This window comes from Loxodonta africana, chromosome 7, assembly GCF_030014295.1.
Source record: "Loxodonta africana isolate mLoxAfr1 chromosome 7, mLoxAfr1.hap2, whole genome shotgun sequence".
Taxonomy (NCBI): Eukaryota; Metazoa; Chordata; class Mammalia; order Proboscidea; family Elephantidae; genus Loxodonta; species Loxodonta africana.
Genome location: NC_087348.1, coordinates 4,089,643 through 4,109,454, shown reverse-complemented (window position 1 = coordinate 4,109,454; position 19,812 = coordinate 4,089,643). Strand labels below are relative to the sequence as shown.

At 49.8% G+C, this 19,812-nt stretch overlaps 1 protein-coding gene across 1 annotated transcript in view; it reads right to left on the bottom strand.

Moving 5' to 3' along the window:
• Positions 1–19,812, bottom strand: part of SHANK2 (SH3 and multiple ankyrin repeat domains 2) — a 571,155-nt gene that overhangs the window by 538,663 nt on the left and 12,680 nt on the right. The window contains exons 2-3 of the mRNA XM_064287611.1: positions 3,885–4,088; positions 292–363 (exon numbers count right to left, since the gene is read on the bottom strand). Of these exons, the coding sequence (XP_064143681.1) occupies positions 292–363; positions 3,885–4,088 (276 nt within the window). The remainder of the gene's footprint in view (positions 1–291; positions 364–3,884; positions 4,089–19,812) is intronic.

The following is a 19,812-nucleotide window of genomic DNA, read 5'->3' as shown; positions in this document are numbered from 1 at the left end:
AACTCCTGGCGACCCCGTGTGTGTCAGAGGAGAACTGCGCTCCACAGGACTTTCAGCGGCTGACTTCTCAGAAGTAGACCAGTTGGAATCAAACCTCTCACTTCTGGGTTAGCAGCCAAGTGTATTAACTGTTACAAGGACTCCAGGCAAACACCAGGGGCCCAGTAAGTGTCTGCTCCCAGGAAGATGAACCCTCTGCCCCAAGAGCTCAACTGACATCAAAAGATAATAACAGAGGATAAAAGATCACACGCCAAGAGTGTCAATTCCACAGCCCACCTCCCCACCTACCTTCGTGTGTACCTTGGCCAACTGTTTCTCATCAAGATTGGGTTGTTTATACACCCGCTTCTTGTATCGAAACTGGCATAGAAATAGAAAAAAATAAACAAGTAAATATTACACGTAGCTATTGGGAGGAAAAACAAGCCTCTCCCTCAGCTGTCTCCCTGGAGACAGGGACCCCACAGCCAACTCTTTAGATTTCCTGGATGTTACACCAACCACAGGCATTCTTACCCCCCAGACTGAGACATCAGATGAAAAACTATGTGGCAATTCTGCAGTAATTTCACTCAAAGGCCGTGAAAAGAAACAAGAGGAACTCTGAAGGCAGAAGGAGACGCTCGGCTGCACTCCAGCGTCAGCCTCCTCCAGCTCACGAGGCGACTTCAGTTGTTGTCCAGACGACCTGCCTCCATTAGCGTGGCGTCTTTCCCCCGACACAGCGCTGCTTCGAACACCCGAGTTTTCCGCGTCGTCAACCTTATCATGTGTGTGATTAAAGCACGCATTAGGAGCCCAGGTGTGGGCGACACCTTCACTCACTCCCGCAGCCTCTGCCTGAGGACTTCAGAGCCAGCATTCACCCCGCAAAACAGCAGCGTCTCCCTTGAACTGAAAATCACGTCGCAGGAACCTCAGACAACACGTTTTACTGAGATGTAAGAAAAGTGCCCAGGAAGAAAGCAACGACGTCATAGTCTGCTTTGTAGCTCCTGATGCCTTTTGCCTGACACCCAGCCCCTCCTCCTGGCGTCCCCCTCCCCGGCCTTTCGTAGTTAACGTGCTGGGGATACCGCAGAGGGTGGAGGGTTTGGGAGGGACGCCTCAACCAACGACAACCAGTTGCCTTCAAGTCCACTCTGACTCGTGGCGACCCCGTGTGTGTCTGAGAAGAACTGTGCTCCCCAGGGTTTTCAATGGCTGGTTTTTTGGAAGTTAGGTAGCCAGGTCTTTCTTCTGAGGTGTCTCAGGGGACTCCACCCTCCAACCTTTTGCTTAGTAGCCAAACTTGTGAACCCTTTGCACCACCCAGGGATGGAGGGACTCATTGTGTTGGGAAAGTGACTTCGATTTCCACTCAAAATGTCTGTTCCAATTCCAGTCCCATCACCAAGCTCTTGGCTCTCATCTCAGCCTCAGTTTCCTGGTCTGTAGCATGGGGATGAGAACACAAACGCCCCAGGTGGCCCCGGGGATGGGCGGTGAGCTCCCTGGCACAGAAGTGGTGCCCAACACAAGCTATTTTATCTCTCCTCCCCCACTTCCCTTGACACCTTCACAGTCCGGGGACATTAGACAGAAGTACGAGGGAGAAGGAAAAAAAAAAAAAAAATGAAATAGGTGAGCTGCCCCTAGAGCTGAAAGTCTAATCTGATATAAGGTTTCCAAGAGGATAACCTTATTCCCCTTTCCTTCCACTCCAAACAAAATGGCAATTCAACCGCTGACAAAACTCCTTTTTTGCACAGACCAAAACTTGATTTTCTTTGTGTCAGTAAAAGCCAGCTGTGAAACTGGAGAGCTCCGTGTAACTCAGCCAGATCGAGTGTGCCCGGCGGGCACTGCAACGCTGGCCTTCCTGAGCTGAACTGGCAAGATGGGATCCAGGCCCTTTTGAGGATTTCAACCTGTCGGATTCTAGATTCAACTAGTACAGCTATGCTCTGAAGGGGGCCGCTATCAAATTCTTCACCCCGCGTCTTAATCAGTCACTCCCCCCAAAAACCAAACCAGTTGTCACTGAGTCGACGCCAACTCATGGCACCTCCATGTGTGTCAGAGAAAAACTACTCCACAGGGTGTTCAATGGCTGAGTTTTTGGACGTAGATTGCCAGGCCTTTCTTCTGCGGTACCTCTGGAGGGACTTGAACCTCTAACTTTTCAGTTAGCGGCGAGTGCACTAACCGTTTGCAGAACCCAGGGCTCCTGGTCACCCACCCCGCCGGCCCAGATTTCACTGAGGGCAACCATAGCAAGAGCCACGAAAACCTTATGCAGCACCGTTCTACTCTGCACATGTGGGGTTGCCGTGAGTCACGGCCAACTTGATAGCAACTAACAACACAGAAACTGACCAACCCCTGACATGCTTCATTGTCTGCTGTCTGTCACCTCCCACAGGAGCGCACCCTCCGTGAGACCAGAACTGTGACAGTTGGGGCACGCCGGGTACGCCTGGGACGTGCCTGGCACACAGCAGGCCCTCAGTGAGGGATTATTGAACACATGCCCATTTTACAATGAGCAAACTGAGGCCAGCACAGCAGAGCGACCTGCCCTGACCACGCAACTTCTCAACGGCATCCCATCTTTTCCTCCGCTGACACTCTTCCCCTGGTCCTCCGCGGGTTCTGCATAAACAGAAACCCTAGCAGCCCCGGCCTCCCGGTCACTACAGAACCGAGAAATGCGTGGATGGAGTATCTGCAGCCTTAGCTCCAATTCACGCCCCTGACATCTCGAACCTCAGGGTCACCCTAGACGCTGAGAACACTGTACAACCTACGCAGATGGGTCAAATGCCACCCGCGAGTCCACACGTCCAGTATCTCATTGTTTAACTAAGTTGAAATTAATATGATCATATAATAATAATGAGCCACGCAATAGTAGGGGTTATCATATTTCCAGAGTCTCTGGGGGCCATAAATGTTTCAGCACTTGACTAGTAGCCAAAAGGCTGGTGGTTCAAACCCACCCAGAGGCACCTGGGAAGACAGAGCTGGTGATCTGCTTTTGAAAGCTCACGGCCATTGAAAACCCCATGGAACACAGTTCTACTCTGTACACGCAAGGTCTGCGCGAGTTGGAATCGACGTGATGCAACCAACGGCCGCAGCCACAACTCTGTTTGCAGCTCGTTAACACCTGTCTCGACACATGCACCATGCACTACATACTGCTGGAAACACCGTGTAAACTTGGGGTGCAGGAAGCAGGGTCGGACAGCCGGGGGCCGGGTACTATACCGTGGGCCTGCATAAGGTCGCCCTATCTGACGCATCAACCGCCCTTTAGGAAGGACCAAGGGTGCGTGCAGCTGAAACAGCCCCCTCAGCCGCTCCTGAGCCCAGAAACAGAAGGGAAGCTGAGGCCCTCATAACTGGAGAATGGCCACCAGGCCACCCCACTGCCTAAGGGCAGGGACACGGATTCAGGGAGAAGGTTCCTCCCCAGAACTCTTATGTCCCGGTGAAATGAGTCAAACCCATGGTTCATTCATCCCACGACTCCTCTCCAACGAATCTGTTAATTCCACAGAGAAAACAGATGCACAGAAATTATGCAACGGTTTGCAATTCACAGCAAAATTAGGTGCCGCCTTAAGACCCCAAACTTTTCACGTGGGGGTAATTTCTCAATCCTAATCAAATGTGGGAGCCCTGGTGGTGCAGTAGTTAAGAGCTCAGCTGGTAACCTAAAGGTCAGCAGTTCGAATCCACCAGCCACTCCTTGGAAGCCCTATGCGGCCGTTCTACTCTGTCCTGTAGGGTCGCTATGAGTTGGGCTTTAATCAAATGTGGCATTGAGGTTTCCCCCTCCCGACCCTCCGCAGCAGTGCGGGAATCGACCATCAATCCACTGTGGACAGACGTACCTCCAGCGATGGCACCCCCTTGCCCACGGGCTGCGGGTACTCGCGGAGAAGGCGCTCTTCGTCCAGGAACTTGCCATCGCGCCCGTTGCTGGCGGGCTGGAAGAGCCCATAGTTGAGGACGTCCTTCAGGCTCTGGTTCAGCGTGCACAGGATCCGCTGCTTGGCCACCCACACGGTCGCGTCGGGGTTAAAGCGGATGCACTTCTGCCGGGAGGGAAAAGACACCCAATTAGCGGTCTCGAAAGCCAGGGGCCTGAGAAAGTCCACTTCCGGAGTGTCCTCACAGGTGGCAACGACGCTGCTGTCCTGCCCAGGAAGTTCTTCTGAGCACTGGACCCCACTGCTTCTCAGGGCTGAGAAATAAGACCTACTTGTCGCTTGGTCAGAGACACTTGGTAAATGTAAAAAGAACAGATTAGCCTCGGAGGAAGGACAGCCAGAATGCTCCTCAGGAGTGAGGATGGTGACTCTGGCTCGCTGACTTTGGACGTGTTATCAGGAAAGACCAATCGCTAGAAAAGGACATCATGTTTGGTAAAGGGTCAGCAAAGACAAGGAAACCCTCCATGAGATGGGCTGACACAAAGCCACAAAAATGGACTCGAGCACACCAAAGATCGTGAGGGTCGTGCAGGGCGGGGCATCGTTTTGTTCTAGAATACGTAAGGCCGCCTGAGTCGGAGTTGACTCGATGGCACCTCACAACAACAAAAGGGAGAAACGTCAGGTTGAACCATCAGTCCCTGTGGCTTTGACTCTCACCATCGACTCAAAGCTCCTGCACTCACAGGGCTTTTCTGGGGTCAATAATCAATAGTCACCTATTGCCGCGGGACAGTTCCCTCACTTGGATGGTGCTTCTAAAACTCGCCCCCCGCCCCCCACACACACAAAGAGTGTCTGACACAGCAGGTCTGGGCCGGGGACCAAGAACCTGCATTTTTCCCAAGTTTCGAGGCGATGCTGTTGCTGCCGGCCTGGGGAACACACTGTATCAGAGCGTGACCTTTCTGATACGGGAGAACATCTGTCCGGTAAACCCGCCGGTGGGAAGGCTGATGGCGCGGTGCCTTCATGCCACCCACGCTGACTCTGAACACGAGAGTCTGAAGAAACATCAGCATTGCCCCTTCAAATCCTCGGCCACGAGAGCTAATTTCTGAAAAAGTTAAACAGTGTCAGCTGTGCCTATAAACCAATCAGGAACCCTTTTCAAAAGCATAAAAGCAATGGTAAGACTTGGAAGAAGGACTTGGTAATGTTCCCACATTCCTCCTGCGGGACTCACCGAGAAGCCCAGAAAAGCGAAAGCCGGGCCAGATCAGCTACTTACCATGATTTCTAATTTTTGTTGTTGAATTGAAAGGATATGGGCTGCCAGGAGCTCCCCAGAGGGCGGAGGGAGGGACGGGGGAGCACGGGGCACTGGGAGGGCGGTGACACTATTTTGCAGGATGCTGTCATGGTGGCAACGTGACATCGTGCTTTGTCAAAGCCACAGGACTGTGCAATGCAGAGTGAACCTTCAAGCCCTCACACCATGTGCGTGAGCTATACTAATGTATCAACATTGGTTCACCCATTGTAACAAACGTGCCACACAAATGCAAGATGTTACCTACCAGCAGGAGAAACTGTGTGGGGCGGAGGGGGGCGGGGAGCATAAGGGAACCCTATAGTTTCAGGATGATTTTCCTGTAAACCTAAAACCCCTCTAAAAAATGAAGTCTATTAAAAAAAAATATGGAAACCCTGGTGGCATAGTGGTTAAGTGCTACGGCTGCTAACCAAGAGGTCAGCAGTTGAAATCCGCCAGGCGCTCCTTGGAGACTCTATGGGGCAGTTCTACTCTGTCCTATAGGGTTGCTATGGGTCAGAATTGACTCGACGGCAGTGGGTTTTATTAAAAAATATATGGGGCTCAAGAATTTGCTTCCCCACTATAAAAGCATTCAGAAAAAAAAAAGGAGAGCTTCAGTTGAGTGTGAGGCTGGAATGAAATCTCCACGAGGGGTTCCTGCGTGCCCTGCCATCTTCTCAAGCCCTGGGGAAAGCGCCTCCTTGTTGGGGGACATGATCACTCCTGCCAACAATGAGCACTGGTTCTGGCTCAGCCCACAGCCTCCTGCCCAGGAAACCCGACCCTGCGCGTGAATGTCCTTCTCCAGTGTCTGCGGCTGGTTCTTGCGGGGCTGGGTGGGGGCCAGCTGTTCTTTTCATTGACACGATTTCCAGTGGCACCCCCACCCCCTCTCTAGGTGGAGCCAGAAGAGTACCTGGAAACGCAAAGCACAGCTGACAAGCTGTATCCCTGGTGACTAGAATTGGACAACATGCCCATTCCTGTTTCCGGAATCATTGAGGGTCTTTGGTTCTAACTACAGGGCAGGCCCAGCTAGCATTCTTTTACGTACCAAGCCAAGGAGTGCCTTTATGCCCCCTCCTGTCGCTGCAGAAAGGGACCCACCAACAGGTCAGGGCTAAGAGGAACACCTGGCTCAGACTCGCCACCCAGGGGGCATCAGGAAGTGTGTATGGCATTGTAGGTGATCACGGTGACTGTGCCCATCTCACTTAGTAGGCGGGGCCAGGGGTACTGTTATGGGTTGAACTGTGTCCCTCAAAAAGATATGCTGAAGTCCTAACTCCCGGTACCTGCAAATGTGAAACAGAAAAAGGGTTTTTGAAGATGCTCTCAGTTAAGTTTCACATGAGGTCATATTGGAGTATGGCAAGTCCTAATCCCATATAAATGGTGTCTTTATAAAAAAGGAGGTGAGACACATGGACAGAATAAGAAGGAAGAAGGCCAGGTAGCGACGGAGGCAGAGATTGGAGGCATGCAGCCACAAGCCAAGGCGCGCCTGGTGAGACAAAAATAAACATCTTCCCCTAGGGCCTTCAGGGAGAGTACAGCCCTGCGGACGCCTTGATTTCAGACTTTGAGCCTCCAGGGCTGTGAGACAAGAGACAATACATTTACATCATTTGAAGCCACCCACTTTGTGATGCTTGTCACAGCGGCTCTAGGAGACAAATGCAGATGCTGACCCTGCCCAACAAAGGACCAAAAGCGCTGCCAGGAGCACCGCACTGAGAAACCTGGAGAAGAGGAGCAGCAACATGGAGGTCAGGAAGGGTTGCGTTCGCATCCTAACCGCATGGGCCAATCTTGTGACCTTAGGCAAACCAATTAACCCAGCTGTTCCTCCGTTTCCTCAATGAAAACCAGGCCCACGACTTAACTGGCAGGGTGGTCGTAAGCATTAGACAAAACACAAATAACACAGGTAAGGTGTCCATCCCTGGTCCTGGCGCATCCTGGGTACTCAGCAAAAAGCAGCAATCACCATCACCCTTGGCCCTGAGTCAAGAGCTCAGCTGGCTGGCCACCCCCAGCTCCCTGGGAACTCCTTTCCTTTCCAATGGATGGGTGCTGCCTACATTTTCACACCCGGCTCCGGGACAGCCCAGGACACACCCAGTTCAGAAGACACTTTGGATGAATCCTTCATTCACCAACCATCGAGCACTCACTTATCAGGCAAGCCCAGCTCCAAGATCAGTACCTGGCAGAGCACAGGTGGCCAATAAATATTTGCTGAAAGAGCACATGATGACAGGGAGCCACGAATGCAATAGTAATCCAACTAGTCCAGGCCACTATAAGACACATATTCAACCACCGTATAATATAGAAAAAGCAAAAATAAACACCAGGTCAAAGCTCCCTTGGAGACCCAGAGACCCAAGCAATTTCACCTGGTAGGGCATGCATACCCTTATGCAGCTCTGCCAGGAATGAGTGTAGGCTTGGGGAGGTGGAGGCCCCAGCGTGAGACGCAGCAGGGAGGCATGTCTGCAGACCAGCGATGTGTCCAGCCAGGAGAGAGCTGAAGACAGTTTTTATCTTCGGCGAGTGGCCCTTCTCCCTCCCGGTTACCAGTGCGATGCCCAGCATGGTAACACCCTACCAGGGGAATATTATTATTTTATTCCTGTCTCCCTGTAGCCCCAGGCGATGGCTGTTTAGCTGTTGTTTGTTGGAGGTGTTTTGAAAGCTGCAGGATTTGCTGGAAGACGCAGATAGTGCAGGTAGAATTGCAAAGACAACCTGGTCTCCGGAGTCCCAGTCGCTTGCTGCTTCCACTCAAGGCAACAGCTCTTTTCTCACACTCGTGACTGTCTGTAGGCTGTGCAAGGTCATGCCAGGCACTGGGGGGTTGTGAGCGGGAGAGACAGGGAGATGACAGAGACAGCCCCTTAAGGAGCAGAATGCAGTGGGGTAGGATGATGATGACAACGATGGGGACGATGATGATGATGACGATGAACATGACGAAGACGATGATGACGGTGATGACGGTGACGACGAGGCAATAACGAACATGACGATGGCGATGACGGTGATACAGTGACTGTGGACGTTCCCTGACACCCAGTACTCCTGAGTCTACGCTAACCTTCCCCTGTCTACCTTCACCACAACCAGGAGTGCACACTATTATCATTTCCACTTCCCAGGTGAGGAAGTTGAGCCTCGGGGACTCCAAGTAACTACCCATGTCTGAAAGTGGTGAAGGCTTGATCTGAACCTCAAGACTTCCCAGGAATCGCTGGTTAAGTACCCACCTACTAGCCGAAAGGTTGCTGGTTTGAATCCACCCAGAGATGCCTCGGAAGACAGGCCGGAGGACCTGCTTCTGCAAAGTAACAGCCTTGAAAACCCTATGGAAGAGTTCTACTCTGCACATGTGGGGTTGCCACGAGTTGGAATCGATTCAATGGCAACTAACAGTAACAAGTCTTCCCTGCTCCCACGTCCTCTGTTTAACTGACACATTATATTCCTCTCCACACACGTACATGGCCACCCTCAGTGCATACAGAATATAAATTCTGTGACAGTCACTGAGAAAACCAAAGAGGACATTTGTGTTTGGTCATTTGTGTATCATTGGAAATACTGCCCTTTACTCAGATTTTCCAATTACTTACAAATCCGCTGCAACGTTGAACCTTACAATTAAAGGGGAGAACAGTTTAACCCCCATACCAAGGGACACGGTTTTGAAGACTCTAAGTAATTTTTTTTTTTCCCAAAGAAGTGAAGTCTAGTCTCTGAGGTATCATTACTTCTTAAAAATAAACAAAATATTATAACTTGAGGTATGCTGGTGCTGGGGGAAGATGCCCCCCCCATGCAATTCTGTGGGTATTAAACACGGCTGCAGCTATCTGGGAAAGAAACGCACGAGGAGAGCTATAAAACATCGTGTTCCTTTCATCTCATAATTGGACTTTGGGGAGTACGCACAAGAGCAAACAAAGCACTCTGAACAAAGACTTTACCCTTGTATAATTCACAAGAGACAAAAAAAAAAAACTTGAAACCTGCTCCTAAACCCAACAGCGGTCAAATAGTTACTCTAACCAGAGCGTTCAATACAAAAGAACACCTTGGCCATATACCCTAAGCACATAAACCGGGTAAACAAAGCGGAAATTGGACACCAACTAAGAAATGAATAATCCAAATAATAACTATTTGTGTTTGACACTCAAATCGAACAACTCACCCCATCCCAGACTGACCACACACCCACATCTCCTCCTCCCTCCACTTCTTCCACCTCATTCCCAACCTCAGTGGCAAGAACACCGCCCACTTCAGAAAACCAGCCGGTGCTCTTTGACTTTTCCATATCTTGGACCTTCCACATTAGTCTAGATTGATCTGTGGCCTCAAGAGTGCTTGAGTCCTCTTTTGTCCAATGAGCCACCACCATTTTTCACCTGGGTTACTCCAACATGCCCTGTACTGAGCTCACCTGTGTCCCTCTTGAACCCACTTGACCTCACTCCTGCCCTACCACCAGGGTCCCTTTTCAGTCCAATTACTCCACTGCTGAAGGGCTCAGAGTCTTCACCACTACCCAAGAGACACAAGGAAGAGCTGACCGTGGTCTGGCCCCACCTCCTTCCCAGGATGTGTCCTACCAGTCAACAGCCCTTCCCTGCCCTTGCCCCTCCAGCTGACTGTCCCCTCCTCTCCTTGTCTGCCTGCTGAAACCACATGCATCCTTCCAATTTGATCTTGATGAAGTCTCCCTGGCCTCCCTCCAGATTGAGCTGACCACTGAGCACTCTCTGTTGGTACTCAGGGGGCTGGTCTGACCACCCACAGACCTGAGTCCAAGCTAATGGGGCTGACCCCTGCTCTCTCTACTGCCCAGCCTGCGGCGGGCTCACAGTCTCTCCCAACTGCATTTCTTGTCCACTGGAAGCTCTTGAAGCGTTTCTCTTTCCATCTAGCCTAACTGGCCTGGAGGGTTAGGCGACTCTGCTAGTCACCTATCTACTGGTGTGATTCCTTTAACGCTGAGATGATCTGATCCATCTGAAAACCTCCTGGTTTGTCTGAGCTGGAGCTGCGTGGCTTTAGACACAGAAAACTTCATGCCACTGGATACAATGTGATCTCCTAGGCCAAAATCAGAGCGGCTTCTTACCTGTCTCCCAACAAGCAGCAGATTCATCATGGGATCTGAGGGGTTTTAGATGAGAGAGGTGGCTGCGGTGGTAGGGAACTGCAAGACTCAGCAGTAGGAGAGGGGATTTGCTGAATGCTGCTTGGAAGCACTGACAGAACACAGGTATCTATCCTCCCTCGGGGCTGTGTTTCCAGCTCTGAGTCCTGAACCTGATGGCACAGGGAGCATCCCCTCTGGGCCACTACCCCTAAAAGCTTTGATGTTTCTCCCCCTCTTTCAGGTACCACCTTATCCACTGCACCTGGTAATCAGCCTGAATTTAGTGATGGATACAGCACCCTGGCATCAGGGAAAGCCCCCAGGGTTTCTTCAGGCAGCTTCTGGTTTCTTTGAGTTTCCCCAGCACCCCAAAGGCCCTGATCCACAAAGGGAGGCATGTCCTAGGACAGGTAGACCAACCCCATCTTCCTCCCAGATTCACCAGATCACACATACTCTCTCTCATGGCACCATCGCGTTGCTGACGAGAGCATCTGCCTGCTTTAGACTATGAGCTGCTGAGGACGAGGGTGGTGTCTTTTTCTTTGCATAACCTTATCTGAAGCTCAGTAAATGCTGATGAAATTGAACTCCACCGGATAAAAAGTTCCAAAAATGGAGTACTAATGGGTGATATGATATAAAGGAAGGTCTAGAGTTGATGATGATGATGGTGGTAGGGGCTACCATTTACTGAGGACCTGCTCTATACTGAGTGCATTGTACATAGATCATTTCATTTAATTTTGTCAATGATCATAAGAGGAGGGACTACACTATCATAGGTTATAGAGCTATAAGCAAAACAGTTCAACCATGTCATTGACCAAAATATAACTCTGGCTCTTCCATTAGTAAAATGCATGGTCAAGCTCAAATCTAAAACGAAGATGGTGAGGGAAACTGCTCTCACATTTGCCAACATGAATCATAGCTATTCTGCACGATGTGTAGTTAAAACTGAAAATACTCGGACACAACGAGAAGAAGCCTGGGTTTGGAGACAGACAGAGGCAGGCAGTCATATCTGGTCAACATGAGTCATAGCTACTGTGTACATTGTGAGGTTAAAAACTGAAAATACTCGGACACAATGGGAAGAAGGTTGGCACTGGAGACAAGCAGAGACAGATGCTCATATTTGGTCAACATGAGTCATAGCTATTTTGCACAATGTGAGGTTAAAAACTGAAAATACTTGGACACAATGGGAAGAAGACTGGTGCTGGAGACAAGCAGAGGCAGATGCCCAGCCTGGGTCAGCCACATATAAGCTGTGTGACCACGGCAGGTCGCTTCAACACATTGAGCACCTTGCATTCAAGGTAGGACACGTCTGTGTTGACGACTAACTCAAGTGATCGATGGTGGGTCAAAAAACCATGTGGCTTTGGTGCCGTGTGCCCAACTTTGGGCGGTTGACACACATTTTACTGATACTGAAGGGTGTCTGGCCTGCGGGGATAGCCATAGCGTCTTGGACAGGGCTGTTTTGATTTGCAACAACATGGCAAGAGAATTTCACACAGCAGAATAAATTACTTTCCAAGTCTGTTTTGTGCCGTGTAAAATGGAGATGATGAGAATGATTATTGTGTTAAGATTTTAGTGAGGGTAAGAGAGCGTCTAGACAGAGCTTGAAGGAGTGGTAAATACTATGCAATATAAAATATGTATTATTATGGCGAGTTGTCTGAAGGCCCCATAAACCACCATCAACAACACAAGGCTAGAATTACACAGACAGGTTCCTGTACCACCTCCCCCGCCGCACCTGGCAATTCATGTTCCTCAGGTGAGGCTTAAATCCACCTCACTCCTGGTTTCTAACCAAGCAGCCCAGCAAAAACCAAAGAATGAGGGGGAGAACTGCCAAGGCATTTGGGGGTAGAGGGCCAAAAGGGGGTGCTCCCTATAATACCATGTTCAGAACTCAGCGCTGGAAACCCAGACCTTAGGGAGGAGAGATACCCCAGCTCTGTGGACACTTACAAGCAGCATTCAGCAAGAACTCAGGGAATTCTGAATGAAGTCCAAGTTTCTGGGCACGTATTTCATTGCAAAGAAGTGCATTTCACATTTAAAACTTCCTCCGCAATTATGGTTTCTGTCACCAACCATTTTTTATGATGCATTTTAAAAGACCCATAATAAACCGAAGCTTGGCAGGAGCTGTTTAGAGGCTCACTTAGGGGGGCTCTGGCCTTTTACAGCCGTTCATTTATAATCTGCGTATTTGCACACCTCTGAAAAATAGGCAATGCCGAGGTCAACGCAAAGAGTAATTGGGCAATTTCCAAACACAATTGTTCAGATGAAATAATACTTTTTTACTGAGACAAAGACTCATCAGGCTAGCACTTCTGGTAACAAATGCAGAGATGTTGGCGCTGCTAACACGTGAAGCTAAAAACAAAGGGTTTAAATGGAAGGGGAAATGCTGGGTGACCTTGATCCAGGAGGACAAGTTGATCCGAGGGTGCCGCAGCCCAGAGTCAAGCTCGTGTCTCCAAATGCCTACATTGTGATAAAGCATAAAGCAGCTGTGGGTTCATTTTCCCAATCAGACTAACTGCTCAAACAGTAAAAATGTAACAGCAGCATTTTGATGCTGCAGTGAACTGGGGGGGCAGTTTGCGTGTCCTAGCCATTTCTAAGGGGCTGTGTAGTGAACCCTCACTATTGTCAAGGTCATGCTAAACTGAGAGACGCTGGCCTGGGCTCTGCCCTTGATTCACGTACTCCTTGGAGGTGAGTTAATTTTCCTTTTAATAGCCACAACGTCAGGCAGGGCCAGAGCAAAGCAGAGGAGCGGAAGCTGGCCGTGGAAGCCCAATTTATGGAACTCCAATTCACAGCGACCCCATGTACAGCAGGACGTAGCACTGCCTGTTCACGCACCATCTTCCTGATCTTCGGTATATTTGAGTCCATTGTTGCGGCTACTGTGCCAATCCAGCTCACAGAGGGTTTCCCTCGTTTTTACTGACCCTCTACTTTACCAACAGTGAGGTCGTTTTCTAGCAATTGGTCTTCCCTGTTGATGTGGCCAAAGTGAGCGAGTGGAAGTCTCACTCCCCTGGCTTCTAAGACACGGTCTAGTTGTATTTCTTCTAAGGCTGATTGGTTCGTTCTTTTGGCAGTCCACGGTATATTCAATATTTCTTTCCAACTCCACAGTTCAAATGCATCGTTGCTGCTTCTGTCTTCCTTTTTCACAATCCAGTGTTGGCGTGCATATGAGGTGGCTAAAAAGACCTTGGCTTAGAAGTCATTTTAGAAGCAGGAAAGTCAAGTGGGCAACGGGTGCTGAAGTTGGAAGGTAAGCAAGCAGTCCTGAGTGCAAACATGAAGCTCTTACCATGTGCCGAGGGGCTGGCCGAGGAAGCGCATGAGGCCTATGGTCCTTCCTTCGCAGTCTCCTAGAGGTGGGTATTGGGACTCCAATTCCCGAAGAAGAAACATTCCAAAAACTTCGGGAATGTCCCAGCTGCAAGAGGCAGTGCTGGGACTGCGGAGGATCCTGAAGGCCAAGCTAATGCATTTCAATTCCATCCCAGAAGCGCTCATATGGAGCCCTGGGTCAGGGCCATTACTCTGGCAGGAGGTCACAAAGTGGACTGGAGAGGGAGAAAGGGCACTGGGCCGGGGGGTGGCTGCTACGAGCAGACGACGGCTGATGCTGCACTCACGCTGAGCAATAGGGGTACTCCCTGTGCACCCAGAGAGGAGGCTGTGAGGTAAAGGGCCCAAATGGCGAGGAATGGAGAGCCAGAGAACACTGAGCTTGGGGATTCGTGAGACTCCAACACAGAGCAAAGGTGCTAGGAAGAGCCTCCCCTTTGCATTTAACGTGGGAAATTAAATATTGAAGATTTGGGGCCCCGACACTGCCCTCTTACGGAGAATTCTTATCAGCCAGGGACACCAGCTAAGAAAAGGATCGCTGCTCTTTCACCAGTATGGCCTTTTAACCACAATATTCTCACCACAATGCAGGATTTACAAAGCTTTCTGTGGAATGAGTAATAATCCCAGACTAAAGCCACCTTTCCCAGACATTATTTTCTCAAAGAGACTTAAGTGGGTATTAACGCTAAGCTTAAGCAGAAGAGCACACCAAGTTAGACGCTCTGTGTGCGGGACTGCTGAGACCCTGGTGAGCCACTGATCCCTCACATATAAAACAGTAACGTCATATCTACCTGAGGAAGGTGCAAAATAGAATTCTCACAACACACAAAAGCGGCACCGGTTTAACAGTTTCTCAAAGAGAAACTACACGTATGAAAATAAAGCCTCTTGGCCTTTAGCAAGTGTGCCAGGTGAGACGAACAATAACCAACAAGGCTTGACTTTCTAGGTGCCTTTTGTCAGAGGGTCCCAGGGACATCCCCTTTGTTTTAAACAATTTACTGTTCACTGATTTCCTGATTAAAATTGTAGAGTGTAAGCCACTCCACTTAAGGACAAAGAGGTGGTGAGCATTACCACATCACTGAGAAAATGGCGGCAGAGCGAGATCCAGGGGCTCCCTTTGGCCTAGCAACCAATGAAGGAAACCACAAAGAAATCCAGATTCCAAGCCTTCTGTCCCCCAGTGGGGCAATCCAAGTGCATTCTGTAAAGGATACGGCAGGGTCACTCAAAGTGGAGACTGAAAGACCCAAATCATGTTTCTGCAATGCAAGAGAACGGGATGGATGGGGGGGGAGGGAGGGAGAGGGAGGGAGGGAGGGAGGGAGGATGGAAAGAGATGAATGAGGGAATGGATGGATAAAAAGAAATATGGATGGACAGATAGATGGATAGATGGAAAGAAGGATAGAGGAATGGATGGATAAATGGATTAAATGAAGAAATGGATGGATGGACAGATAATATCAATAAAACAAATCACAAAATATATAATGCCAAGTGACAAAAAGCAAGTTATGAATGGCATGCCAAGTATGTGTATATATAAATATATATTCTTTTTAATACAAAAAACACAACACTCTATGGTGGTCACTGATACACATAAACAGAGAGCACATGACAAGGGAGATTCACGCCAAATTCACGACAGTGTTCACCGCTGAGGGGAAGGGACTGGAGACGGGGGGCTGAGGAAGACTTTGACTTTCCCAGTAACGTTTTAATGCTGTGATTAAAAACTGACAACATGTTAACAATTTTCGTCAACTGTGTACTAGTTACGCCAGGGTCTATGGTGTTACTCTTTATGGTTTTCTGTATTTTTAATTGTCTCAAATTGCAAGAAAAAAGTTTTAAACGCATCAAACTGAGATCCAAGGCTTCCCTTGGCCTCAGGAGGCCGCCTGGCTGGAGTGGGGTCAGTCCCAGGCCCCACAACACAGACGCCAACAAAGCTCTCAAACAAAGACCAGCATTGTCATCTCTTTCAGCCCGCAGATCCTTCTTCAACGGCTTTTCTTTTAGGGGATAAGATTTACTCAAGTCAGGGTCATGGACAACTCAACTTCTAATTAAGTCTAAAGTCTCAGATGAAGTCCCCTTTAAGCAGGTCGGCAAACAGGCAGGAGGAACAGCAAGTACGTTCTGGAACATGAAGACCTGCAAACAAAACAACACCTCAAAAGACACAACACTTTTTGATATCAGCTTTGATATCTGTATGTTAAGGGGCTACTGGATGATGTTTGAGGTCGATTACCAACATTTAAACGGTCTGTGGGGATAAAAAATGTCACTATCCATAAGGTTTTCCTTGGCTGATCGAAGAATAATTGATGCACTTGAACAGTGGTGTTGGCGAAGAATACGGAATATACCGTGGACTGCCAGAAGGACGAACAAATCAGCCTTAGGAAAATACAGCTGGAATACTCCTCAGAAGAGAGGATGGAGGGACCAGTTCCCTTACTTTGGACACATCATCAGGAAAGACCAATCGCTAGATAAAGACATCATGGTTGATAAAGTAGAGGGTCAGCAAAAACAAGGGGAACCCTGAAAGAGATGGGTCGACACAACAGTCACAACGATGAACTCAGACATGCCATATGAAGGTGGCGCAGGACCAGGCAATGTTTTGTCCTGTTGTACATAAGAGCCAACTTGATGCCAACCAATAAGCACAATGCCATGGGATAAACATTGGTCTCGGCTGCAGACTTCGAAGATACAGCCAGTCTCTACCTGGAGAAACCAGAGAAAGCATGGCTCCGCCTCCCAGATCATGAAAACCTTCGCAGTGGTTAAAGCGCTCAGGTGCTAGCCAAAGGGTCAGCAGTTCAAATCCACCAGCCACTCCACAGGAGAAAGATGTGACAGCCTGCCTCCATAAAGGTATACAGCCTTGGAAACCCTATGGGGTCACTGTGAGTTGGAATCAACTCAACAGCAGTGAGGTTTTTTTTTTTTGGTTACGGCCACATCCTCCTCCCCCCAGAGAAGCCAAGACCACCCTTCTCAAATATAAAGGAGATCACGTCGTCCTCTGCACCAAACCTTGCACAGCACCCACTGACTGCTCTGCGAACAAACCACAGCCCCTTGCAGGGCCCTACAGACCCCACTCACCTCCCACCACACTCTGCCCCTTCCACGCACTCCAGCCAGTGTCCCGGCTTTCTCTGCCACTCCACACACCAGGTTCATTTCTACCTCACAGTCACTCCATCTGCAGACCCTCACCCCAGAAGGTTCTGGGTAAAGATCTTGGCCGAGCTCTCACCTCCCAAGGGGCCAAGAATAAGGAAATGGATACATGCTAACCCTCTGTGCAATGGCAGCTTTTCCAGGTAGCAGAAAATCCCTGCACAGGCCTTCTGGAACCCTCACTCACAATGGAGGGCCACCTCGTGGTCTTTGCAGAATGCAACGTAGGAATACGGGCTTGCTTGTCAGCTACCGTATGAAGAGAGGGTCTCAGAAACTGCCAAGGCAGACAAACTCTTCCTGACGTTCAAAAGCACAGGAAGTCAAATATAAGACGCAAAGTTGACGATAAGGCGGGCGCGACCCACAGCAAAGGGAAAGAGGAGATGGAAATCCAAGGACCAAAGAGGTAAGTCCTCTGCTCTCTGAGCTCTATTTTGATCCTTGGTGATAAGCAGAAAGGCCAAGGTCACCTCGAAATCAAGCGTAGCTGACAATCCATTTGGAAGCCAGTGACAGATTAAGGAGGCTCCCCGTCAGCTGATGTGGGGAGCAGGGAGGCGGGAGACAGGGTCAGAGGGGGTGGGGCCCGCGCTGTCCTCCTGGCCTTGGAAAATCGGGGGCTGCTGCTTCGAGGAGGAATTGGAATGTTTGTGTGTGTGACTGTGCATGTCTGTAAGCATGTGATCGTGTGTGTGACTGCGTGAGTGTGTACGTGTGTAGGAGTGTGTGAATGTGTGGACATGAGTGTGCAACTGTGTGTTGGGTGTGAGCGGGTATGGGTGTGAGTGCAAGTGTGTGGGTGTGAACGAGTGTGTGCATGAGTGTGACCGCAGGAGTGTGTGTGTCTGTGTACCACAGGCCTGAGAGAGACTGAAAGAGAAGATGGATGGATGGATGGTAATAAATTGTCTTTGAGGAGGTCAAGATAGCCGCTGAGATGCTTTTTCCTAAATGAAATATCAAACTTGAAGACCCATCTATTTAACAAACGGAAGCATCGATTAAAACAAAAGACGGAGAGACTGGTTTTCCTGGAGCGCCTGCCAGGATGTGGGTGAGGCCTTGGCACCTCCATTAACTGGTCCAGACAGCCGTGGGGACTGACACACGGTGGGCAGCTTCAGCTGAGTGGCTGGGTGCCAACCCTCAGTAGGCCTGGGGTGGGCGGGGACGGGTCACGTTGTCTGTGCTGGAGAAAAGCAGAGGTTCTTAGTGAGACCCACGATGTTCAATTCTGCACTCTGCTTGTGATGTGACATTCTGTGTGGCTTCAACTGCGTGGCTAATGCCAGCTCTGTCCTCACTTTCTCAGTGACTATCCCCAAATACATTCGTAACAGAAGAAAAATCAATTTCATTGGCTCTGGCATGTGACACTCTTTTGGAAGGCCAGTTAAAGGGCCTTTGCCAGCACCCACCCACAAGTGAGCCCAGGGTGTGTCTGGGAGGGCTTGGAGACAGAGGAGTGCGCACCTCCATGCCTTAGGGGCCACCTCACCAGGCCATTCCCTGACGGGGAATCCACCTTGGCTCTATCCACCGAGGGCTGCCCGTGTCCGGATGCTGCAGCGAAGTGCTCCTGGGGGAAGTTCTCCCGCCAAGGGTTTGGACTTCAGTTCCAGCAGGAGTGGGAGACTTGGGACAGCTGTCAATCAATGAGGCGACGGCAGAGTCCAGACCAAGAAGAGGGACGGCCCGGGGGGCTTCTCCAGACACGCGGACACAGGGCCACAAGACGAGCCCTCTCAGCAGCTCCTAGCTCAGCCTCTTGGGCAGGACTCCAGCCACTGTCATACGTCCCCAGCTACCCGACTCAACTGGGGCTTCATGCTGAGAACTCGCACCCATGAACTTCTTGTCTTGGCCTCCAGAAGCTGATCTGTCTTGAACACAGTGAAGACAGGTGGTCTTCAGAAGATTCCGGAAACATAAGCGTAGTGACTAAACCAAATAAAGTCATGTTTTTAGGTTCCAAGTGGACATGAATTTTGGGGGGACACTGTTCACCCCTATGGGCAGAGAGCAGAGAAGGTGTGCCTGCTGCAGTCTGTTGGTCCCCAGCAGCTTCATGCTCCCCCACTTCCTTCCATGTCCCCAGTTAGGTCCGGAGTCTGAAAGCCAAGCAGAGTGCTTTTCCAATCCTCCTCATCCCTCTAGTCAAAGCGTATAGATAAAAATAAAAATAAAGAGGATTTAAGCCCTATGGGCAGTTCTAGTCTGTCACCTGGGGTCACTTGTTGTTATATGTTATTAGTTAGGTGCCTTCGAGTTGGTTCAGACTCATAGCGACCCTGTGTACAACAGAACGAAACACCGCACGGTCCTGTGCCGTGCCCACAATCGTTACGCTTGAGTCCACTGTTGCAGCCACCATGTTGATCCATCTTGTTGAGGATCTTCCTCTTTCTCCCTGACCCTCTTCTTTACCAAGCATGATGTCCTTCTCCAGGGACTGGTCCCTCCCGATAACATGTCCAAAGTATGTGAGACGAAGTCTCAGCATCCTCACTTCTAAGGAGCGTTCTGGCTGTACTTCTTCCAAGACAGATTTGTTTGTTCTTCTGGCAGTCCGTGGTATATTCAATATTCTTCACCAGCACCGTAACTGAAAGGCATCAAATTCTTCTTCGGTCTTCCTTATTTTACTCACTGTCCAGCATTTCCATGCACATGAGGCAAATGAAAACACCACAGCTTGGGTCAGGCACACCTTATTCCTTAAACTGACATTTTTGCTTTTCAACACTTTAAAGAAGTCCTTTGCA